A 26279-nucleotide genomic window follows, 5' to 3' on the forward strand; every position below is an offset into this window, starting at 1 on the left:
ACCATTTCTGTTTACAGGCCAAGGCAATCCATAGGAAGTGATGAGGCTATGCACAGTTCATTAAAGGAGAGTTGTGCTGGGTTGGTGGGACAACTTAGTTTATGGAAGTTATAGAATCTACAGAAAGAAAATGAAACAACAGCGATGGATTCTGAAAAGGTAAGCTAAATTATTTATGAACTTCATATTTTTCCATCTTCTTTATCAGATTCATCTTAAGGAACATAGTACACAGTTGATGCACTGTATGTGTGACATTTTTTCATTTTTTCCTTTCAAGAGATAAGTAAACAATTTGTTTCACAGAATATGTCATCACCTACACTGGAACAGAGGATGGAATCCTTCGACACACCACTGAAGACTCTTGGACATACTGAGGGCCATGATATATCTCCTTGCTTGTACACATTATTTGGACCAAAATGTAGTACGCCATTGACAAATCGTGAGCTTACATAAGATAATGATAAGGTTGTTACTGCCACACCATTTGAAAATGCTCTGTAGTCTCCATTAGTGACTGAATCAGGGGGAGTTGACAATTTTGGCAATGAATTGCCACGGTTAATTTATGTATTTCTATCCTCTATCGCAAAACAGAGTATTTCTATGTTAGTCAATCGAACTCACATGGAAAATCCAATCTGTGATATGTTTTATTTCTCTAAAATAAAACAAAATTAACCATAAGTTGCATTACAGATTTGTTTTCAACTTGCATCTCAATCAGCAATATTAGGCTATATATCTCAATAAATTACTGTTTTCATTGTCACGTTCCAGGTACTCCTTTGAGATCAAGTCCTAAATTTTGGATTTTATTGCTTTAAGTTCGGGCTTGAATGTGCTTTGGAGCTGTTCAAAACACTCGCTCAATAGTTGTTGCTGAGGTAAGATTTTTCCAGCCTTCATGATGGGAACTATTCTTGAATCTTTTTAGAAATGTTTGTCTTCTTTTACATTTTCGATCACTCTGTTCCTCTCACTTGCATTCATATCTGTAAGTGGAATCTTAATATTTTTCAACTTGTGTGAAAAGGGAGGATTGAATTCAAAATTATCACTTGTAGATATTGTTGCAGTGCTAGGTTCCTTTAGAAGAATCTTGTTCTTGCCACATGAAACTAAATACAGAAATTGAATAAGATCTTCATCTTCCAAATTTTTAGCAAATAAAAACTGCTGTTGTTTGTATTATGTAATAAAAACAGCAGATTTTTAGAAATTATAAATTAGATTTACCAAATTTTGAAATGTTTTTTTATCTAATTACAGAACATAAACAGCAGCAGATTTTTACATAATTACATAATACAAACAACAACAAATTTTTACCAATTAGAAATTTCTAATTGGTAAAAATCTGCTGCTGTTTGTATTATGTAATTATGTAAAAATCTGCTGCTGTTTATGTTCTGTAATTAGATAAAAAACATTTGGAAATTTGGTAAATCTAATTTCTAATTGCTAAAAATCTGCTATTTGTATTATGTAAGTATGTAAAAATCCGCTGCTTTTTATATTTTGTAATTATGTAAAAAGGGTAATGTTTTTTTAGGAAAAAACATGAAGGGGGGAACAATGGCATGAGGTCTTTTATATACATGACAGCATAATAGCTGAACCATTTTATCATTTAGCACTGGAGAATCTGATTCCAAGAAAGGAAGAAATTGTCAAAATAGAAATTGTCACTTGGATTTTTAACTAAGTTGTTTGCAAATTCCGCCCTAGAGAGCCATTCTGAGATTATTCACCTTCAATCCTTTGTTTTTTAAGGGAGAACATCCTTTTCTATCGATCTCTTCTACTTTGAGGATATGGCAAGTGGAGAAGGAGGTGCAAGTGGATCGGAAAAGGTAAGCTTACTTTGTTTTTATAGAATAATTGCATAATATAATATGTTTTATTTTTTGTTTAAGGTTTGAAGTTAGAATTATAATTTTATAATTATACTTTGTGGTAAATCATTGAAATTTGGACAGGGAAAGAATCCGATAACAGAGTCCTTGCTTGAAGATGTTTTTGGGATAGAAGGACTCAAAAAACTTCAATCTTTGGATGTTGAATCCCTAATGCATTTTCTTAAGACAAAATCCCCTGAAGCTAATCAACTAGGTCCAGGTAATCAACAAGCTTTAGGAGAATCCATTAGTTCCCCATCCTCTCTTGAATCAAGAAAAAAATCGAAAAAAGTGTTATTGACATCAAACACCAATAATGAAGAACATTGTGTTGAAACATCTTCTTTGGTGGCAACTCCTGGGACTGCAAATTCTTGTTCATCCTCAGCTTATGCATCATCTATTGGTAGTTTAGGTACCAAGATAGAGTATGACCCTGTCTCAGGGGAGATAAGAAGGACAGAAGCAGGAAAACAATTCTTAAATAGGCTAAAGGACTCCTGCCTTCAACGATTTAGAGATCATCTTCACCTCACATTCTCCAAGATTCCACTTCACCTAAAAAAGATGGTGGTACAACACATAGAGAATGAATTTGGTACCGGTTGGTCGGTTAAGAAGATAAAATTGCAAATGTCGCTCAATTGTAAGAGGTTTCGTTGCAACCAAACAAGAAAAATTAAAAAAATGCCTCAAGATCAAAGACTGAAACAAAGACCTATTGACATACCTTTTAAAGTATGGAAAGAACTTGTAAAATCATATGAGAAGTTGGATGCACAAAGAAAAGCTGGCAATGAGAGCATTCAGGTATTGAATTTTTCATTTAACATTATTTAGAATGTATTAATACTTATAAGTATCTTAGACATGTATTTGTGTGAAAATAAATTGAATTGGTTTATGTTTAAGGACAAGGCATCCAAGGCGAGGTTAACCAAGAAAAAAGTCACTCATCGTAGTGGCCAAAAAGGTTTAAAAGCACTGATAACAACCTTTGTAAGTATATTAAACATGTGATATTTTTTTAATAAATTTTGTACTAGAAGAAAGTCATTGTTATCTAATTTCTCCCTATTTACTGATTGATAGGAACTAAAATATGGAAGACCTCCAAATCATTTGGAAAAGGAGGTGCTGCAGCAAAAGAGATGGGTTGAATTTGTTGTTTGGATGGACTCTATGGTATGTAATCTTAGTTGGATTTCCAATATACTTTTAAACCATATTTTCATTTTATTTTTTAGTACTATTAGATATTATATCTTACCTCATTTTATGGTTAACATTGTATAACAAAAACATGCGTTGTGTTATGTAATTAATACTAACATGTAATATTGATTTTTTTTGTCAGAATGCTATAGGTAATGATTGCCAAGACAATGATCCAAATTATGTTCAACATATATCAGGAGATGATGAGGATGAGGATGAGGATGATGGTGGTGAAGGAGGAGATGATGATGATAGTTGCGGTGTTGGTGATGATGTGGATCAGAGTAATGAGGATGGTCAAGATGATTATGAGGATGATCTTGGTGGTGGTAGCTAGGCATGCACATGCATTGTTTTTTATGAAGAAATTATTGTGTAGAATGACATTGTTATGTTTAGATGGGTGTTGTGAATTTACCCTATATCAATGAGACATTTTGATTTTGTAATCATACGACGAGTTTGATTTATGTATGTTGTTAATTTATCGTAGAATAACGATATTCATGAAATATTTTGATTTGTTAATCATATTTGAATTTTAGTTGTTTTGATTAAAAATAATACTGATTTTATTAGTATTATGTTGCTATTTTATACATGTTTTGAAATTTGTTAATGGCACATTGTTATTTTTTTGGATGGATGTTGTCAATTTCTCTTAAATTTCTTTACAAATGATTTTGAATTGTGATATCTGCTTTAATGATATTTAGAAACTATCATATATTTCACTATGAATCTATAAAGGGGGTCATATATGTAAATAAAAATATACTGTATATAAGAAGTCAAATGCGGATGTAACCATGGATGCAAAATTGAAAGTAAAATTGGATGTTAAACTAGGAATTAATACAAAATGCAAACAATTGACATACAAAGTGTTTTAAATTAGAAGTGAAAAATTGTGCAATAGTTGACACAAAGAAGGGAACAAAACATGGCATACAAAAGGATATCAAATTGGGCAAAAACAAGGACACATAAATGGGCACCAAATTAGATGCAAAAAAAGACAACAACTAGATGTAAAATAAGATGCAAAGTTGAGCATTAAAAAGAAGCAAAAAACGTTACAAATTAATATGCCAAATGATGATGCAAATAATGGTGTAAATTTGGGATGCAAACTTGGGTGCAAAAAAGGAAAAAAAAAGATGTAAGAAAAGACATAAAACAAGATGCAAAATGGGGCTGAAAAAAGGTGAAACCAAGGATGCCATATTGGATGTAAAAAATGATTCCTAATCACATGCAAATTTAGGCTCGAACTCAGACACAAAATTATATGCAAATGTGGACACAAAATGAGGCAAAAAAAGATGCAAATTTGGATGGTGAAAATGATGTAAAACTAGACACCAAAAAAATGCAAAATTGGATGAAAAAGTCGGTGTAAATAATGGTGCAACATTGGACACAAGTAGACACAAAAAATGGTGAAAAAAGGGGCATAAAATAGCTTAAAATTGGATGCAAAACTTGGTGCAAAAACAAATACAAAATTAGACGTAAAAAATGGCTCTACATTGGATGTACCATTAGACACAAAACAAGATGCAAAGGTGGACACAACACATGACTCAACATAAGATGCAAATATAAATGCAAATTTGGATGCTCAAAATGATGTAACATTAGATGCAAGAGATGGTGTTAAAAATGATGCAAAATTGGATGAAACAAATGACGCAAAATATGGTGCAAAATGAGATGGGAAAAATGGAGACAAATCAAACGTAAATGTGGAAGTAAAAAATGGTCCAAAAAAAGATGCAAAAATGGGCACAAAAATGGATGCAAAATTTGGTGCTAAATCAAATTCAACACATGGTGCAAAGATAGGCACCAAAGCTGGTGCAAAAATAGAAGCAAAAACTAGTGTAAGGCTAGATACAAAATCTGGCGTAAGACTAGATGCAAAAACTGACACAAAATGGATGCATAAAAAGACGTTAAATTGGATTCAAAATACAGTGTAAACTTGATGCAAATGATGGTGCAAAAATGGAAGAAAAGAATGACACAAAATAGGAAGCAAAAGAGAATGAAAAATAGATGCAAAAAATGACACAAAACTAGAAGTAAAACCTGTCATAAAATAAGATGCAAATCTTGGTTCAAAATTTGACGCAATAAATGATGCATAGTTTGGTGTAAAAAATGATGCAAAATCTAGCGTGAAAAAGGATGCAAAATCAGGTGCAAAAAAGGACGCTTTAAAAATTGTACAATAGAGCCAGATTTAGCGCCAGGTTTCTCATCACAATTACAAAAAAAATGCACTAAAATCTGGCGCTAAATCTGGCACAAATCGCTGGTTTTGTTGTAGTGTGCAGATAACTGACAGAAGAAGAGTGGTAGCAATTATGACAATTGAAACTGTGACATAGGAAGGATAGCATGCAGATCTCTTAAAATAGATTTTGAAAAGACCTAATAACCAAATCAATTTGTTGAAGTAAGGAAAATAAAGGAGAGTGGAGAAATGAGAAAATGATGATACAACAACCTAACAACTTTCAAAGATGAGGAGAAGATGTGCTCAAGGAAAGAAGGAGAAGAGGTTGTACTGTAAAGGACTAGAAAAATACAACTTCCAACAAACATAAATTGGGTAGAAGTTGACAGAGGTAGTTCCATAGTGATTTTGGATATAATTTCCAGACAAAGATAGAAAGAGAAGAAGACGACATCAAGAGGAGAACTTGGTATTGTGACAAGTGGTAGACTTGTTACATTTTTAGAAGGCTTGTTGCATCTCATGAGTGGACAAAGAGTGTTCACTAAAGAAAGAAGGAATGGCTACTGATGGTAATTTGAAGGATTTTAAGAGGGGAAGTCATAATCGAATAAAGAAAAATTCCAAAGTAGCTTGCATAAGGAGAATGAGTGAAGAGGAATTTGAGAGAGAAATGATTGAGTTGAAAGATGAATTCAATCATTTGAAGCAGCTTCTATAGGAAAGTCAAGAGGACCAGGGGTATGGATGGACACTGAAAAGGAAGGTGAAATGGCATCCATACAGAGGAAGCAAAGACAAAATATGTATGATAGGTTGAAGGAAGAACTCAAAGTAGCTGAGTATGAGCTGATTATTTTTTAACAAAGTTTATTCCTTGATGAGAAAGAATCAAGGAATGTTGAGGAGGAATTCATATATAGTCTGATGGACTATGAAATTAGTTCAGATCAACATGAAGAAGAAGAAACTATGGCATTGAAACAAAATCCTTATGTATTTGAATCAAACATTTTATGTATGTATGTAGGATTGGTAAGTGATGATCAAAATTTAATTGATGTGTTTATGCATATTACTAAAGAAATGTAACTTTTAGAAGATATGGTTGAGATAGAGCATTTTTGTGTGTGTTTGTTCACTATGAAAATGGTGAATTTGATAGGGAAGTTGTTATGATTAAGGAAATTTATGTTATGAAGGAGGATGAAACAACACCATCTCAAGAAGATGATGCAAATATGGTAGATGAGGAATTAATAAATGAAGACAAGCTCGAAGAGATTTCGGTATTAATTGAAAATCTCATGGCAGAAAAAGAAAGCATATACAATAATATGGAGTTTTTGGAGGAGTGGCAGATAGAAACACATAGTGAAGGATTTTTCACAGAGGACATAGGTAGAATTCAAGAAGATTTTGTTAAATTTTATGAAGAATTAAATTTCTTGGAAGAGAGAATAGAGAGCCAAAGACTATATATTCATCTTGTGAACACAGAGTTCGAGGAATTGGCACTAAAAAACAATGAGGAGAGAAATAAAAAGTGTGACCAATGGATTGGCAAGAGATTTATAACTCTTATGTCAGAAGATGAGGACAAAGACAACAACAAAGATCAACCGAGGATAGAGGTTGATGAAATAGTTGAAGAAATGTGGATGTTGATGAGACAAACATCCAGGAGGAGATATAGTAGATAGAGGAGGAAAAAACCAACAAACAATTGTAGTTGAATGAAGCAGAGTGTATCAGCAGAGCAAGTGGACAACAACAACACAAAACATGGAAACCTAGAGAATTCATGACAATAGTACAAGAACAACATGATAAAAAAATGGATCAATTACAAACTAAAGTTTTTGATCCAGGAAGACTTCATCAACATACACATGGTTAAGAGACCATGATATTTTTTTGTCTTGGGAGTCTGATGCAAGAGCATCCCACTTTTGAGTCAAAATGTATTTTGAATAGACCTAGGGGTTTTCATACACCAAGGGATTTGGTTCCATAATTGATTATAATTATTTGATTATTTGTATTTTCCTAGGTTTGTAAGGAAAATTAGATAAATTGTGAATATTTTAGTTAGATCTACTCTTAAAAGAGAGATATCGAGAATATTTGAAGTGATTTGGAGAGAATGTAGGTAATTAAATTTCTAGAAAGATTTGTTAATCTAGAGAATCCTAGAATAGGGGATTGTTGAGTAAATAGTGGATCTATATAAGAATTGTTGAGTAATTAGAGGAGTTGAACCTAAATCCATTTCAGAGTCCTATTTTTATAAAAATATGTAATTAGAGTCAAATGATAGGATGGAGAATAGAGGTGTGTAGTGTGGGTAAGAGGAGATTTTTGAGAGGATTTGAGGGCTGAATAAGGCCTTGAGGCCGAGAAGGGATTTTATTGTAAATAAGGAAAGGAGAGTCATTGTAAAATATTTATGCATTGATAGAGGAAGTTATTGGTTTTGAGTGTTTTGTAATGTGTGCTATTAAACCTTGTTTATGATACTGGCTCAAATGTGATAAAGGTGTGTTTCAAGCCTACGTCAAAATCATGAATTATTAGTGCAGTGGAAGAATAACATTAAGCGGCACAAAGAATATTGGATCAATCTTGTATTAGAGTCACATCATAAGTAGAATAAATGAAAAATTGTGAGGAATAGCGAGAAATTATCATTGCATGGAGCATTGTAGCTATGAAAGAGTGGGTTGGAAGAATAAGCTCAGGAGAGATAGGTGTTGGTAATTGATCAATGAAGGATCAATGACCCATTAACTAGATGACACAAGAGTCTTTTTAGAGTACTGAACATTGAGTAAAGTAGAAGGGAAGCTTGAAGACGAAGGATTGAGATCAGAATAGAAGGGTGAATAGAGAGTATAAAGGGTGAAACCAAGTTGAGTTTTAACCAAAGGAGTCGAAATCCATAAAATAAAGACATAGGAGGAGTCAAGCACAAATAAGTGATGTAATAATTAGTTCTTTTAGAGTCCCAACATAAATACATCACTTGACAACTCTGCGAGATAGAACTTGAGAAAGATCTATCATTTAATAGCGTCGGGTCAAAACCCTGAAAGCTCGAGTGGAATTTTAATTTACGAGTGGGCATACACAAAGGCGACGCCAAGCTCTTGGATTCAATAGTTGGAAGAGAGTTGGAAAAAAGTGGGTGGGAAATTGTTTGTTTTCCAAATCAATTAAATCCAGGAGTCATTTGAATTATGAGTAGGAATTCACAAGAGTAGAGAGTGAGGTGGAATGCGCCACGAGACGAATGACAGTTAACAACAATTGTTTTTTTTTTCTGTTACTCGAAACAAAGATAGCCCATGCATTTTTCTATTAGAATTTGTTTATAATCTAGGACCAGGGCATAAGTGGGGTTGACAGGTGGAGTATATGTTGCATATTGGAAGACATGGAATAGTTGGCCATACCCAGAAAGTTGAAGCCCGAAACTTCTATTAATTTCCAAAAGGAAAAGGGAATAAGCAATAATAAATGATCTAGGTGGATGTTGGTGGCCACCCACCTATCCCACTTGGACCCAGAAAACTGTCTCTTTCAGTTTTTCAGTTTCCATAATTATAGCACAATTTACTATTTTTAGCAGTTTTTCGGGTACTGAACTTTCGGAGCCGTTTTGAGGCCCTAAACGACGTTTTTTTTGGAGTATTCCTCATATATATCTTTCTAACAAGCTATTGTGTGTGTCAAATGAAGATCATATGCCAAAGTTACGACCCCGGGAAGTTGATGTACCAATTTACCCAAACGGGGCCCACAATTTGGCATTTCATCTCCTAGGGTTAGGAGTTTGGATGTTTATGGTTTTCCATTGTTTCTCAACAATAAATAGGCCTTCGAGCCTCATTGTAACATAGTTCAGAGGCATGTAGCTGCCACATCTCTTCTCAGAGATAAGCTACCATCGCCCTTGCTGGTTTATTTCCATTTCTATTTGTAAGCATATTTCAGTATTTTACATTAATGAAATGAAGTATTATTTATGTTGCATCTCTGTAGTTATGGTTATTTCTGTACTTTATTTCATTCTTGTATAAATCTGGATCAATAAATGGGTTCACATGGCAAGGCCAAGCAAAAGGCCAATAAGTATCAAAGGTGCGTTGAGTAAGTGGACCAACTCAAAATAACTCTAATATGGGTGTTAATTAAATTTGCAAGTGAGCATCGAAAAGGTCAAGCTTTGACTTATGTGTTAGGTCGGTCAGCCCAAAGGTTAAAAGCTGGGTATTGTTCTTATTGTGAATGGGTTCGGCCACAATGGTTATTTTATGGTTTGGGCTATGCATTTATATGAATATCTTGGCTCTTGTGGTTATGTTTAAAAATGATACTTAAATCCGTGGTTTGGTATCCCCCTTGCATATCCTTCCACTAATTTATACAATCCTTTAAAAGGGATTTATCTCCCTAAATTTGGGTTTGAAGGAAGTGCGGTTTGGAACTGATCTGGCACTGTGGCTTCGATTGAGTTAGATATTTGGTAGGCCTATAATTTGGGCTTGCATAAAGTTGACTTACATGTGAAATATTGAGTGATGCAAATCTCCATAATTTCATGCAGCAATGGCTAGAAATTGCATTTTTTCATGGTATAGATGGAGGATTTGTTGATTGAAGATGGAGATGATGCTAGGAATAACATTTACATGATGAATGCTAGCCAATTAAGCTAAGAAAAATTATTGTTGTGGTGTCAGGGTATAAGTCTTTGCACTTATGAAAAACAATGTTGGTAAATAAGAAAGATCAACGTAATAGGTAGTATACGATGGAATTTATTGGTGATCATTAAAAGAAAGTATGTGAATGTTTGGCCCACTCTGAATACAAAAAATACGTAAACACAAAATGATCATTGGAATATATTCCCCATGCTTACATAGGCTAACCATGGTCATGGCTAAATATACCTCATTTCATGATGTTATGTTGCATGACACATATATTTTTGTTTTCTCTCATTTAAGTAGATGATGTGTTTATGGAGTTACATGCAAGCAAAAAAAGGGCTAAAAGAGGCATGGAAGCGAAAGAAGACATAATGGATTGATTTCCCAACGTGGAGGCACAATATGCAACAATTGTGGAGCTAAGGGATGGTCAAATTTTGTGTAACAGAGGATGTGTGGAGTGTGTGGAAGTTCAAGTCGAGAAGAGTCAAAGATGATTTTCCTGTAGGATAACTAGTTAGAAAAAAATGTGGTGAAAACAAAAGTAACCTACGAGGTGTTTTTAGTCCTCGTGTGGGAAGTTCACGGTTGTGGAATGAAGCAATGAAATGAGACAAGTGCACAATTTTTTTTAGAGAAATAAGAAAATTTCAGGTCAAGGTATGGATCAAGCAAGATAAAGAATTTGAGAGAGTATTTGTATGGAGTAAAGAACAAATATGGAGTAAATGGTGCTAATGTTTAGTGAAGGAGCCAGTGTGTGAAGTGTGAACACCTTAAGGGTTTTGGTTGAAGCTGTGAAATCATGTTATAGGAAGGTGTATTCGCCTAGGAAGTTGTAAGACCTATGTCCTAGCAGGCATGTTGCATGGGAGAACTCATAGTTGTAAGGCCTGAAGAGCTTGCTTATGCATACATGCAGTGCAAGTGGTGCATGTAGTCATCAAGCTGTGGAATGAACCACTTGGAGAGGTAACAAGGTGGTAGATGTACTTGTATCTTGGCTTGAGTGGAGGATGTGAAAACGCAGATGAGATGGTTGATGAATGGGATTTGGTCAATCTCCTGAAGTCAAGTTTCAGGGGGGATTGTTATAGTGGATCTGGAAAACTTGACTCGATCAAGTTACCCATGACTTTTGAATTCATATTTATGAGCACCCATGGTATTCATCTCCATATGTAGTATATTTAACGACTGATCAAACCCATGTTAAATGGTCTCCATGGCCACTCGAAACACAAAAATGATGTCTCTAGACATTGCTATCTTTCTTGATTCTCTTTGATCCGAACAAAAATGAAAAACATTAAACCATCTGTGGGAAAACATCGAAATAGAATCTTTATTGATATGATTCATACATTATATATTTTAAAAATAGCTTTCCTGAGACTCTCGAAACCTGGAACTTGGAAACTAATGATTTGTGAAACTAAAGGGCAATATAAATATCCAATAGGAGGAAAATTTCAACTACAAGAATAATAAATCTAACACTAACCATGCTAAGCTCAGTAACAACACAAGAAATTCTACCAATAATAAATAATACACAATTATATCTAATATAAAATTAAGTACCAATAGAAGAAAATGTGCAACACTAGAACAACACCTAAATAATCGAAAATGACACATTTGACCAAATACTTTATTAAGGATGTATGAACACCTACTCAACTCAAATCGAATTGCTTTATGAATGTTTCCCTTCGTCAAAAAGAGTATCTCAGAGAATATCTAGAATAATACATTCCTTAAGAAGGATCCCCACTCTGAGATGTAACAACTTTTTGTATGCTTATGTTCCCACCTTAGTTTCTTTTCCTTTTGTGTGTTGCATAACTATACTTGACATATAACTCTGTTTGACAAATAGAAAAGTATAATTAACTGTAATAAATTTCATCTTAGCATAAAATTAGTATCTAAAAGAAATTATAAATAACTACTAAAAATTATAATAACACACACAAACTTCAAATGCCAATAATGAACTCTGAAGAAGGTTATATTTGGAAATCCCAATAGTTATACCTTCTCAAACTTCCTTGCTCCATAACAATAGTAGCACTTGATACTGTTGTGTTTTAGGGCTCCCCATGTAACATACCCCAATGGTAAAATATTCCACTGAATGAGGTATTTTGGTAGTTCCTTAGTATTCAAATTTGGATTGTATTTCAATGTTCATTTCGATTGTATTTCATTGTCCTTAAATTTCGCTTGATTATTTCCTTCCACATCCCCCCACTCCTATTTGCATTCCTTTGCACCTCTTGGTGCAATTGCTAGTAGTATGATGTTATTATGTAATATATCATATAGCTATCAACAAATGTTCCATTAAAAAAAAAAAATCAAATTATGAACTTTTCATGGGTGACATTTATTTTTAATTAAAAAAATCATTTGAATTAATGATTTTTCCATACTTCTCGTAATTTATTGTTTAATATTCATTATAACCTTTTGCATAAGGATATATGAATTTTAATAAAAAGTGTGTTCATTAACATGTTGCTAGAGGTAAATCCCTTAGACAATGAGAAAATGGAGGTGTGAAAGAGAGTGGAATACACATTATGTTTAAATTTAGCCATAATCACCAATGGCTCAAGTAAGTATGGCATCGAGATGTCAAGTCTTAGTTAAGGAATTGGGGAATAGAGGAAAATGTCATCTTGTTGGATATAGATAATAATAAAAGTATTATTACATATAAATTGAAATAGATTTTGCAATGAAATATAGATTTAGAAAATGAAAGGAAGCTAGCATACTGCAAAGAAGTGGTCATCCTTAATTTAGAAAATCAAAAATATCTTTTAATTCTAAATAATACAAATAAGAAAATCAACATTGCTAAAACAAGAACCAACATTGGACAACTCTCTAAACATTGTGGGATGCAAGAATATCTCATCTTTGTGACACTAAGAGGGTTCAAAGTGAAATGAACTTTCCCTAAAGTGCCTCACATATATCGAAATTAAAATTCAATTTCAAAATATTTGTTACAACTTTCTTAACCTCTCAAATCATCAAAAATAGTAATCTTGTAACTCTACTTTTAATATTTATTTTAATACAAAATAAGATTGATCGAAATTTTTTATTCAAAATCAGTATAGATTACAAAAGTCTAAAATCAAGACTAAATAATCTCATACCATTTTTTTATACCATAAATTAATTATAATTTCAATGGATGTAATCATTATCATAATCATTAATACCAAAGATTTTGTTAATAAATTATAGCATTAAATAGATTAGAAAGTAAAATAATGAATGACTTACATGTACATTATAATTATTTGACATAAACGACAACAATTAATAAATTTAAACAGATTTAAAAAATACAAAATTAAAACTATTAATATGAAATTGAAAATATTATTATATATCTATCTATCTTTGTGTTACCAAACATCATAACTCTAGTCAACGAATTTTGATAAATAAATTAATTGCATTGCCTTGCATTGCTTTTTATCCTCTCAATCAGTGCTCCACAAATATTTGTCGGCCATTTCAAGTCAATATTTTTTTAACTCATTTCTTTACCCACCACCACCAAGTCCTCTCTCAATGTATGTATCTATATATATATATATATATATATATATATATATATATATATATATATATATATATATATCTTTGTGTTCCCATACATCATAACTATGAGGGATGTTTGTGTTTCAAAGAGCACAGAAATGGATCATAAAACATTTTCTCTCTGCAACATCATCATGCTCCCCTTGCTCTATGTTGCTATTGCTACAAAAAATATAAAAATTAATAAATTATATTTTGTGTAGTGATGTCTTTCGGAGTCATCGCATTCATGATTTTATTGTATTGACATTTCAAATCAACCTCTGTGGTTCATCATCAGGATCAGATGTGTGAAAAAGTTAGAAAATAATGGAAGGTCTGACTTCTTCATGGCAATTTGTACCCTGGAACGTTCCAATGCACAAATTTCTTGTGATTTCTCCCTTCCGTATAGGTTGAAAATTATAGATTTGAGGCTTCTGCAATCTTCATTTTGTGTAGTGATGTCTTCCAAAGTCATCACATTCATGATTTTATTGTATCGATGTTTCGAACCAACCTTTGTGGTTCATCATCAGGATCAGATGTGTGAAAAAGTCAGAAAATAATGGCAGGTCTAACTTCTTCATGGCAATTTGTACCCTGGAACGTTCCAATGCATGAATTTTGTATGATTTCTCCCTTCTGTATAGGTTGAAAATTATAGATTTGAGGCTTTTGTGATCTTCATTTTGTGTAGCGATGTTTTCCAGAGTCATCGCATTCATGATTTTATTGTATCGACATTTTGAACCAACCTCTGTGGTTCATCATCAGGATCAAATGTGTGAAAAAGTCAGAAAATAATGGAAGGTCTGACTTCTTCATGGAAATTTGTACCTTGGAACGTTCCAATGCACGAATTTCCTATGATTTCTCCCTTTCATATAGGTTGAAAATTATAGATTTGAGGCTTCTGCAATCTTCATTTTGTATAGTGATGTCTTCCGGAGTCATCGCATTCATGATTTTATTGTATCAACGTTTTGAACCAACCTCTATGGTTCATCATCAGGATCGGATGTGTGAAAAGGTCAGAAAATAATGGAAGGTCTTACTTCTTCATTGCAATTTGTACCTTGGAACGTTCCAATGCATGAATTTCCAATGATTTCTCCCTTCTGTATAGGTTGAAAATTATAGATTTGAGGCTATACGGAAGGGAGAAATCACAAGAAATTCATGCATTGGAACGTTCAAGGGTACAAATTGCCATGAAGAAGTCAGACCTTCCATTATTTTCTAACATTTGCACACATCTTATCCTGATGATGAATCACAGAGGTTGGTTCGAAACGTCAATACAATAAAATCATGAATGCAATGACTCCGGAAGACATCACTACACAAAATGAAGATCGCAGAAGCCTCAAATCTATAATTTTCAACCTATACGAAAGGGAGAAATCACAGGAAATTTGTGCATTGGAACGTTCTAGGGTACAAATTGCCATGAAGAGGTCAGACCTTCCATTGTTTTTGAATTTTTCACACATCTGATCCGGATGATGAACCACAGAGGTTGGTTTGAAACGTTGATACAATAAAATCATGAATGTGATGACTCCGAAAGACATCACTACACAAAATGAAGATCGCAGAAGCCTCAAATCTATAATTTTCAACCTATATGGAAGGAAGAAATCATAGGAAATTCATGCATTAGAACGTTCCAGTGTATAAATTGCCATGAAGAAGTCAGACATTCCATTATTTTCTGATTTTTTCACACATCTCATCCTTATGATGAACCACAAAGGTTAGTTTGAAACGTCGATACAATAAAATCATGAATCCGATGACTCCGAAAGACATCACTACACAAATAAAAATCGCAAAAACCTCAAATCTATAAATTATATTTTTATTATTTATATAAATAAAAAACATACTATCATTTTAATATAATATTTTAACATTGTTTTATTATTTTACATTGATTTGGTCATTACCATCATTGAACTTACTCTCTCCTTTGCTACAATTATTGTTATTAATTTTTAAAATAAATTAATTTAAAACACAGTTGTTCCCAAAAATATTACTACAATATTAACGAACAATATGCTTTACATGTCATCGCTGTTAAATTTTCTTTATGCAATTTCCCAACCTATACTTTGCTGCACTCAAAACATTATATCCGTTAAGTTTTTCATCAATATTTGTCATTCCTTTTTAGTTGTTATCATGATAATGCAATTTTAAAAATGTTTAAAATTTTTCGCTTTAACAATGGATCTAATTTGTACATTTAATTATATATTTATAATTAAAAGTATATTTTTTACCTCGAATTTGAAATTCAATTGCTTATTTATGTTAATGCAATTTTAAAAATGTTTAAAATTTTTAAAATTTTTCGCTTTAAAAATGGATCTAATTTGTACATTTAATTATATATTTATAATTAAAAGTATATTTTTTAACTCAAATTTGAAATTCAGTTATTTATTTATTATATTTATAATTAAGGGAAATATTATTTATGTTTCTTAATAAAGATTATATTTTTTAATATTATATAAGTTTTATCTAGATTATGTAAATATTTATAAGAGATTTTTCTTTTTAATTATTATTGTTTTTGATATCCATATAAATAACAAATAATAAATGGTGTGTTTTTTAGTATAATGAAATTTAATATAAGAAATATGTATAACATATACATTTATGTAATAATGCATAATTCAAATTAATATAATATCAAAAATAACTAAAACTATTACAATTCAATATAAATGAAGTTAAGCATTTCAGTAAACCAAAATATAATGTAAATAAGAAAATTAAAAAAGAATATTGAATATTACTTATTCATATATAAGTAGAGATCTTTTAAATACTAAGAGGATCTATTTCTTAATTTATTGTTTATTCATCTTGGTGTTAAATAGATTTAGAATTGATATAATAACAAGGGTTCTGAGAACGGAACTAGGGTTCTGAGAAAATACTCAACGGCGCCGACTGCACTGCACGGAATACGCTCAGGGACTGAAAGGAAATCTCTGCGGCGTGACAGAGCTGCAGGGCATTAGCGTTGCGCAATGGAACATCCTCAGGGGAGGGCGTCAGAGCCCTCCCCTTCACAGCACGATCCTGAGCAAACGGTTATCTTTGGATCTGTAGATCAGGAAATCTTAAACAAAGGGAAAAAGCATCAAGATGATGACAAGGAGACCGGAAATCGGAAGAACAAAGACAGCAATACACAAGAAGGAAGAGAAACTCCAGAAGAAGGCCCGAAAATATCCTCAACAACATGCCGACCAGTGGCCAAAGAACGACCACGAATAGAGCTGCCGGGAGACAAGATTGACAGAAGAATAGAGTACATGAAAGATCATGCCCTCATTGGGAAGTTTATAGGGTTTTGGCCGACTGAGAAAGCCTTATACGGCTGGATTGCGGCGAAATGGAAACCCAAAGGAGATGTCACTCTGCAGCTAGGGCCGAAAGGCTTCTTCACTGCAATCTTTTTCTGTCTAGAGGACAAATACAGGATTCTGGGAGCAGGGCCTTACTTTTTTAACTCAGCAGGACTGTATCTGAGGGAATGGATTCCAAGATTCAACCCAGATAAAGAAGATCTCACATGGGCGCCGGTTTGGATCAGAATGTACTCTCTTCCAGATGAATATTGGGACGAGGACATTCTCAAGGGTATAGGAAATGGAGTGGGAGAATACATCAGAGCGGCAGAAGAAACCAAATCTCGTAAATACATCTCCTATGCTCGAATATGTGTCTTTATCCGCCTGAATGAAGCTTTACCAGAGTCGGTAACTCTCGCCCACCGAGACGAAGAATGGATCCAGCCTCTCGACTATGAACACGTACCCTTTCGTTGCAGAAAGTGCCATGCTCTGGGGCATCTCTTCAGGGACTGCCCTCAAAATGCCAAAGCCAACACCCCTGACCCTTCTGAAAACCTAACCCAGGAAGGCTTTACCAAGGTCCCAAGCCGGAAGCGCTCGCATAAAAAGCCCCAGAATGGGAACAAACCCCAGCCTAACAAACCCCAAGGCCCAGTAACTAAGAACAGCTTCGATATTCTTGCTCAGACCTCTGATGAACAACCCCTGATCTCTGAGACCAACCCTGCTCGCCCATCTTCCTCATCCCATCCCCCTCCCTCAGATCCCCCTCCCAAATCTCAGCCCCCCATCATCATCCCAACTATCCTCAGCAGAAGTCAGAAAGAAACAGCAGAGATTCACAAGGATATGGAAGTCGACGGAAAGGCAGACCTCCCCCAGGACTCAGAGATCAATATAGAAGAAAGCAGTCAAGTGCAACAAATGGAAGAAGAGCCAGAAAGCATAGATCTAAATGGTCTGGATATTCTGGAATTAGAACTAGCTTGCAAAAAGAGAGCATACGACACAATATCAGAGAATCAACTCAATAAGCTCGAAGTGGTCATCTCGAGAGCCTATCATCAGCACCAACTAGGGATACAACCAGGAAGTCATTGGGATGGCAGCCTACGCCCAAAGGACACTAAAAAGAGAGGAAGAAAAACAGATCTCCAGCGAACGATCGAGATTGGGAAAATCCTGGTAGATTCAGGCAGGTATGCTAAGTTGACGAAGTACTACAAGCCCTCCATTAACAGTTGAACCATGAAGCTTGTATCATGGAACTTAAGAGGGCTTAACAGCCCTGGAAAACTCCGGATGTTAAAAAACATGATTAAAATGGAAAATCCACAGATGTGTTTTCTCCAGGAGACCAAGTGTAATAGTTCTACACTAGGAAGTATTCTCTCAAAAGCATGGCCAGGTTGTCGCTCAGTTGCAGTAGACGCCTCGGGAGCCTCAGGAGGGCTTGCTATAGTATGGAATACCCAAGCGGTAACCCTCACAGATTTTCATGCCTCTCATCACCTCATACAGGCGGCCTTTCATATATTGGGTACCAACATACATGGCAATTTATCAAATGTATATTTCCCGCAAGATACAGGAAGCAAAATTGCGCTCCTTGACACTATAGCAGCTCTGAGCAATAACAGGAGGCACCCACTATGGATTGTTGCAGGAGACTTTAACATGATCACTAAAATCGAGGAGAAGATAGGAGGGAGAATCAGAATGGAACCAGAAGTTGCTCGCTTCAAGGACTTCATCCAAACTGCGTCTCTCATAGATATGCCATTCTGTAATGGTACCTTCACTTGGAGCAATCGCAGAGTTGGCAAACATCAAATTGCCTCCAAATTGGATCACTTCCTCATCTCAGACAATGCGGTTCATCTAGGAGGAGACATCTCAGCTGCAATCCTTGCACACACAGGGTCGGATCACTGGCCGATTGCTCTACAGTGGCAAAGACCAGGAGACTTGACAAAAAGACCCTTCCGCTTTGAAGGGTTCTGGCTCTCGCACCCTACATTCAAAGACTTTGTCAAGACCATTTGGGCATCTTTTGTCCCTCCAGAAGGGTCAAAAATGTATCAGTTCCAACAGAAGCTAAGATTTCTAAAAAATCACCTAAAAAGATGGAATAGGGAGACCTTTGGAAATATTTTTAAGGCGCAACAAGAGTTAAATCAGGAACTGATGGATCTCCAACAAAAGATTATCACAGAAGGGCATACGGAGGCTACCCTGGAACAGGAAAGGCTCATCCACAGCCAGCTCGAGGACAGAAGAAAGCAGGAGGAAATCTATTGGAGGCAAAAGTCAAGGGTCAGATGGCTGAAGGAGGGGGAGCGCAACACCAAATTCTTCCACAGAACCACGGTGCAGAGAAGGATGCATAATAACATACCTTTCATCCAGAATCAAGAAGGGGCAAAAGTAGAGAAGCATGAGGAAATCGAAGAGGTACTCCTCAATCACTTCCAACATGTCCACCATGAACCAATGGAAGATCGGCAACAGGCTATTAGAAAAATAATCAACAACGTGCCAAAGCTCATCAAGGAGGAACATAATGAGCTTCTCATGCGCCCTATTCTCCCTCAGGAAGTGGATGAGGCAATGTCCCAGCTTAAAGAAGGAAAGGCCCCTGGCCCAGATGGATTTACCACCACGTTCTTTCACGCTTTCTGGGATATGATAAAGTTGGAGGTCTGGCAGATTGTAGAAGAATCAAGAGCCCTGCGCTGGCTTCTTCCCTCCCTCAACTCCACCTTCATCACTCTCATCCCTAAAGAGGAGGACTCTATCACCCCTGATAAATTCAGGCCAATAGCACTATGTAACGTCATCTACAAAGTCATATCTAAAGTTATTGCAAATAGGCTTAAGCCTCTCTTACCTCTGCTCATCTCACCGGAACAATCGGGGTACGTGGAAGGACGACAGATAATGGATGGCATTCTCCTCACGCATGAGATAATACACTCCCTCAAGCATTCAAAGCAAGCAGGTATGATACTCAAACTGGATCTCTCTAAAGCGTTTGATAAACTCAGCTGGACTTATATTCAACATATGTTAAAAGCTTTTGGATTTTGCTCCATGTGGATCCGATGGATCATGAGCCTAATCACTTCCACTCACTTTTCCATCCTTGTGAACGGTATCCCCTCCCGCCCCTTCAAACCCTCTCGAGGTATCAGGCAAGGGGATCCCCTATCCCCCTTCCTCTTTGTGCTTATGGCTGAGGGTCTTGGTCGACACATTAAACACGCCCTCCATTCTCAGCAGCTTAAAGGTATTTCTGTTCACAATACCCCTGCCACCTCTCATCAGCAATTCGTTGATGACACCATGCTATTCGGCTACCCCTCTGTCCAGGAAGCCTCTCGTTTAAAAACCCTTCTCAATGATTTCTCTGAAGCCTCTGGCACCCATGTCAACTGCTCCAAATCGCAGATTTTCTTCTTTCACACACCTCCTTCTGTTAAATCTGCTGTCACTCGCATTCTGGGCTTCCCCTCTGCAACCCTCCCCTCTAAATATCTCGGAGCTCCCCTCACTGCCTCAGCCATAAAGCATCCCGCATGGTGCTCTCTCCTAGAGAAGCTTGATTCCCGTCTCAACCTCTGGACATATAGATCTCTAAATTTAGCCAGTCGGGTGGTGCTCATCAAGTCTGTCCTTCAGGCAATGCCTCTTTACCTTTTCTCTATCCTAGCCGCGCCAAAGTGGGTCCTAAAAAGAATAAGGAACCTTCAGCGTGACTTTTTATGGGGCAGCTCGGCAACTAATCGCAAGTGGGCGTTGGTTAAATGGACTACTGTATGCATGCCCAAAGACAAGGGTGGCATCGGGCTGAGGGACCCGGAGTATAGCAATTCCATCATGAACGCCAAGATCTGGTGGCAATGGATCACTAATCCAGAAAAGCCCTGGGTAAAAATCTGGACAGCAAAATATGCCAACAATAGACCTCAAGAAGAGCTCATCAGATTTACTCCCACCGAAAAGGGGTCGCTAATCTGGAATGCGGCCAAACAACACTATCAGCTAATTCAACAGCACAGCTTCTGGGAGATTAGGAACGGTCGCACGGCAAGATTCTGGACAGATGCCTGGAACCAGATGCCCAAGCTTACTAATGTTCTTCATCCATCTCTGATACCAGACAGGCAGGAGCAGCAGCAGGAAAAAGTCCAACAATTTTGGGCACAGGAGACGGAGCATGGATTCAGAAAATGGAGACAGAATAATCAAATACTCATTAATACAAATATCCGGGAGGCAGAAGAGTTGGAGAAAGAGTTAAGAAAAAGAAGCATAAGGAATAATGAAGACAATGACATCCTCAGATGGGGATACCAACCCAAAGGGACCTACTCGACCTCGGAAGCCTACAAACTAGTCTGCAGCTTCCCCACTCCTTCAGATCCATTATGGAGCAAAATATGGGGTCTTGGATCATGGCCCAAAATCTCCTTCTTTCTCTGGCTGGTGGGACATAAAAGAATTCTCACATGGGATAAACTAAGGAGACGAAACTTTCAAGGTCCCTCTATCTGTCACAACTGCTATCAAAGCGAAGAAACTCTTCAACACCTCTTGGATACTTGCCCTCTAGCCAATAAGTTATGGGAAAAGGTGAGCTTCAGATGCCAAAAAAGATGTAGAGGGGAAAACGACATCATTAATTCCATAAGACAATGGCCAAAGAACCCCTACAAAAGCGAGATCCTCAACTATCTATGGAACATCATCCCGGGAACTGTCCTATGGAACATTTGGAAGGAAAGAAACAAACGTATATTCAAAAACAATCGCTCTCCAATTGAAGAAATTTGGAACAGGCTACATGGGAATCTCAAAGAAACGATGTCGCTTCGAGCATGGACAAAGGAGGATTTCCCCTCTACAGATAATGAAAAAAGCATTCTTGACAACTGGCAATTGCATCTGCCTCAAGAAGTCTTCAAGAATGGCCCTTCTAATAGTAGCATCAAGGACAACAGCCGCTGGAACGCCCCCCCTAAAAGCTCATACAAACTCAACTTTGATGGGGCTTCCAAAGGCAATCCTGGAGAAGCTGGATTTGGAGGCATATTGAGGAACCATGAAGGCACTCCTCTGCAGATCTACTTTGGCAATATTGGGTGGGATACCAACAACTCCGCAGAGTTAGAGGGACTCTGGCAAGGTCTCCTGCTAGCCTGGAACCTCAACCTTCAACCCCTGATTGTAGAAGGCGACTCCCAGATCCTTATAAACATGGCTACGCGCATACAGAACGGCTCTCAAGCTAGGAAAGTTGCTTCCAGTTGGAGGCTAGAAGCGAGGCTGAATGCAATTGAACAAGACCTGCGCAATAACAGAGCCATCTCCTTCAATCACACAAAAAGAGAGGGCAACAAGGTAGCTGACCTCCTGGCCAACATTGGGGTTGAAAATAAACAGACCCTCCTATCAGGAAACACGGATATCATTCCAAACAATCTCCAGGTCCAGGAATGCGAAAGCCTGATCCAAAGAGATGCAGTTTTCCCGGATGCGGGTGACACGACAGCTAACCATGACGAGCCACATGACATACATGTGCCACCACAGTTGTAAGGTGTAAGAATTTACAGGGTAAGTTCCACAGAAAGAATACCAAAAGGACACCGCTCACAACCAGATCTCAAATCAATACACCAGTATTTTTGACGTGGTTAAAACCCTCAGAGTGCAAGGAGGGAAACAGTCCACGGCCTGTCCCAACGTGGGTACTACAGGCAATTTATTAATCAAAGAATGAAAATTTACATAAGCTTCTCTCATGCACAGATTACCCGAACAATGACCCTCCATGCGCTTTAAATAGAACTCATGGACCAATCGGGTGTCAAGCCACGGATCAAGTGTCGGTAATACCGAGGTGAGAGTGAACCGTCGGATCACTACATATCGTGACCGTCAGATTGTAAGTTACAAAATGTACAACGGTAAAGAAACACACTTTACCTAACTCTAACCTAACTCTATACTAGACCAAGTTGAACTTAACTATATCCTATGTGTCGGAATATCCTAACATCCCCCCTTAAGAACAACTTGGGATAGGATTGAAGGATTTACAAATATGACACAATAGGAGAAGGAAGGAGGCACTAGAGCCTATCCCCCCTTAGTGACAACTTCCTGAACTCCAAGCATATATCGAAGTTTAGTGAACTTCGCCTCTGTGAGAGCCTTTGTGAAGATGTCTGCAACCTGATCATCCGTTGGACAATATTGCACTTCAAGAACATGGTCATGAATGAGCTTTCTGATGAAGTGCATGTGTAGTTCAATGTGTTTGCTGCGCTGATGCTGGACTGGATCTTTGCATAGCTGAATGGCACTTTGATTATCACACCAAAGTGTGGTTGGATGCTGCTGCTCAAAGCCAAACTCTGATAGGATCTGACGAAGCCACAAGGCTTCCTTACTAGCTTCCACGGCACCACGATACTCTGCTTCTGCTGACGAAAGAGAAATGGCAGCCTGTTTCTTACAAGCCCATGTAATAGGTCCTGAACCAAGAGTGAAGACATAACCGGCAGTAGACTTCCGATCATCAAGGTCACCAGCCCAATCAGAATCAGTGAAACCAACTAACAGAGGAGCTGCTTTGGCACTGTAATGAATCCCAAACTGTACTGTACCTCGAACATAACGAAGTATTCTTTTAGCTGCTTTCCAATGACTTTCACGGGGGTTTTGCATAAAACGAGCAACAAGGCCAACAACAAAGGAAAGATCAGGACGAGTATGGGTTAAATACAAGAGTTTTCCGACAAGTTGACGGTATAAGGTAGCATCAACTTCAGGAGAAGTACAAGAGACTGAAAGTTTGACTCCAGACTGAAAGGGAGAAGGGGCTGGCTTACAGTCTTCCATGTGAAAATGACGAAGAATATCACAAGCATACTTGGACTGGGAAAGGAAAATACCCTCTTGGGATTGCAAGACTTGAAGACCGAGAAAATAGTGTAAGTGTCCTAAGTCTGTCATTTCAAATTTCTTTTTAAGGCTGGACTTCACATGGTTTATAAGGTTGGGATCACTACCAGTAAGAATAAGATCATCAACATAAAGAACAAGGATGATAAGAGAGTTGCCCACTTTCTTGGTGTAGACAGTATTGTCAGAATGACACCTAGAAAAGCCAGATTCTAAAAGAAAGCTATCCATTTTGGCATACCAAGCTCGAGGAGCTTGCTTGAGGCCATAAAGGGATTTCTTAAGTCGACAAACGAGGCTGGAGTCTGTTTGTATGAAGCCAATGGGTTGTTCCATATAGATTTCTTCCTGCAAGTCCCCATGCAAGAAGGCAGATTTAACATCCATTTGATGGACTTCCCATTTTAAAGAGGCAGCAAGGGAAAGAACAAGGCGGATAGAGTTCATTTTGGCAACTGGAGAGAAGGTTTCAGTGTAGTCAATGCCTTCAACCTGTGAAAAGCCCTTAGCAACTAGACGAGCTTTATGTTTATCAACTTTCCCATCTGGTCCATACTTGGTTCTGTAAACCCATTTGCATCTAACAAGTTTGCGTCCCTTTGGTAGAGGAACAAGATCCCATGTATCATTTGTCATCAATGAATGATATTCTTCATTCATAGCTGCTTCCCAATGTGGATGGCCTGAAGCTTCTGCAAAAGTGTCAGGATCATGATTTACTGGAGCTTGAGCCAGTAAAGAAGAGGCTCTTTCAAACTGAGAACGTGTACGTCGCTGATCTGTAGGATCACCGGCAAGATCACCTGCTGCATCCCGAGTAGCACGGACCCATCTTGGAAGTTGAGGATCCTGAGAAGGTGGGGGAGGATTATCATCCTCGCTTTCATCATCAGAAGAAGAAATGTTTTCAAAGATAGAAGAGATAGGAAGAGGTGGCACATCCGCCGGACTAGGCTCGCAGGCCGATTTATTTTCATCAAATTTTACATCTCTTCTAATGATAACATTTTTGGACTTAAATGGAATAAGTCTATAACCTTTTACATCTTCAGAATATCCAACAAAAGTACATTTCTCACTCTTAGGTTCTAAAGCTTTATGCTTTTCATCTGGAATATGGGCCCATGCTTCACTTCCAAACACACGAAAGTGACTTACATCTGGTTTAATGGAACTCCAAGCTTCTTCTGGAGTGATATTCTCTAGAACCTTAGTAGGAGTGCGATTGATTATATAATTTGCACAATTAATTGCTTCGGCCCAAAAACTAAGACTGAGTCCTTTAGATTGCAGCATACAATTAGCCATTTCCTTTAAGGTGCGATTTTTCCTTTCAGCTACACCATTTTGTTGTGGAGTGTATGGAACAGTATGTTGCATTTGAATTCCATTTTCGGTGCAAAAGTTGATGAATGCGTTTTTAACATATTCTCCACCATTATCAGTTCTTAGCTTAAGAATTTGATGTCCAGATTGTTTTTCAACAAATGCTTTGAAGGCCAAAAAAGTGCTAAATACTTCGCTCTTGAGTTTTAAGAAGTATACCCAAGTGCGTCTAGAGAAATCATCAATGAAAGTTAAGAAGTACTTGCAGCCAGAGAATGAAGCAACAGGAAGAGGACCACATAAATCACTGTGCACAAGCTGTAAAGGGGCTGAGGCGTGCCAAGAGGCACGTTTGTCAAAACTGTCCCGATGATGTTTTCCGAGTACACATCCGGAACAAACACCATCTTTGCAAGATACCATAGGAAGACCTGTCACCATATTTTCTTTACATAGATGCTGAAGGGAGCGATAGTTTAAGTGACCAAACCGCTCATGCCAAAGTTTGCTCACTTCATCATTATGAGCAACAAATACTGAGGGAAGATGGGATGACCCAAAGTTGTGAAACTTATACAACCTTTTGGAATCATCAGCAAGACCAGTAGCTAGAATCTGTTTAGGATCTTTTAGATCCTTGATTACAACATCATGAGGTGAAAATTCAACAATTTTACCTTCACCTGAATGAGTTATCTGATAGACAGATAGAAGGTTGCAGGATAAGTTTGGAACACATAATACATCATTGAACTGACCATTGTCTAGATGAACAGTTCCAGTCCCTACAACATTAAGAGATCTATCATCACCAACATATATATTTTTGGTGTTACAATCATTTAAAGAAGAAAACATGGCTTGGTTTTTGGCCATGTGACAAGAGGCTCCAGAATCAATG

General features: G+C 36.8%; 2 protein-coding genes across 2 annotated transcripts; both read left to right on the plus strand.

Moving 5' to 3' along the window:
- The first annotated feature begins 1786 nt into the window (after nucleotides 1–1786).
- On the plus strand, nucleotides 1787–3506 carry LOC149194177 (uncharacterized). The gene is made up of 3 exons (XM_089407312.1): nucleotides 1787–1862; nucleotides 3000–3092; nucleotides 3265–3506. Exons 1-3 carry the CDS (start codon nucleotides 1824–1826, stop codon nucleotides 3460–3462), a joined length of 330 nt encoding a protein of 109 aa, XP_089263438.1. The 5' UTR covers nucleotides 1787–1823; the 3' UTR covers nucleotides 3463–3506.
- A 14822-nt stretch (nucleotides 3507–18328) lies between these two features.
- LOC149194178 (uncharacterized) lies at nucleotides 18329–22681 on the plus strand. Its single transcript, XM_089407573.1, has 2 exons — nucleotides 18329–19126; nucleotides 19490–22681. Exons 1-2 carry the CDS (start codon nucleotides 18329–18331, stop codon nucleotides 22679–22681), a joined length of 3990 nt encoding a protein of 1329 aa, XP_089263699.1.
- Nucleotides 22682–26279: the final 3598 nt, after the last annotated feature.

The sequence above is a fragment of the Pinus tabuliformis genome, chromosome 2_2 (genome assembly GCF_031772625.1).
Source record: "Pinus tabuliformis cultivar Carrire ecotype Pingquan chromosome 2_2, CPIR1, whole genome shotgun sequence".
NCBI lineage: Eukaryota > Viridiplantae > Streptophyta > Pinopsida > Pinales > Pinaceae > Pinus > Pinus tabuliformis.

Bases quoted from the DNA above. Each gene is read 5' to 3' on its own strand.
- LOC149194177 (XM_089407312.1), top strand. From the start codon at position 1,824: ATGGCAAGTGGAGAAGGAGGTGCAAGTGGATCGGAAAAG. The intron at 1,863-2,999 runs GTAAGCTTACTT...ACTGATTGATAG, and splicing joins GTGCAAGTGGATCGGAAAAG to GAACTAAAATATGGAAGACC. The intron at 3,093-3,264 runs GTATGTAATCTT...TTTTTTTGTCAG, and splicing joins TTGTTTGGATGGACTCTATG to AATGCTATAGGTAATGATTG.
- LOC149194178 (XM_089407573.1), top strand. From the start codon at position 18,329: ATGAAGCTTGTATCATGGAACTTAAGAGGGCTTAACAGCCCTGGAAAA. The intron at 19,127-19,489 runs GCATCTTTTGTC...CCTTTCATCCAG, and splicing joins ACTTTGTCAAGACCATTTGG to AATCAAGAAGGGGCAAAAGT.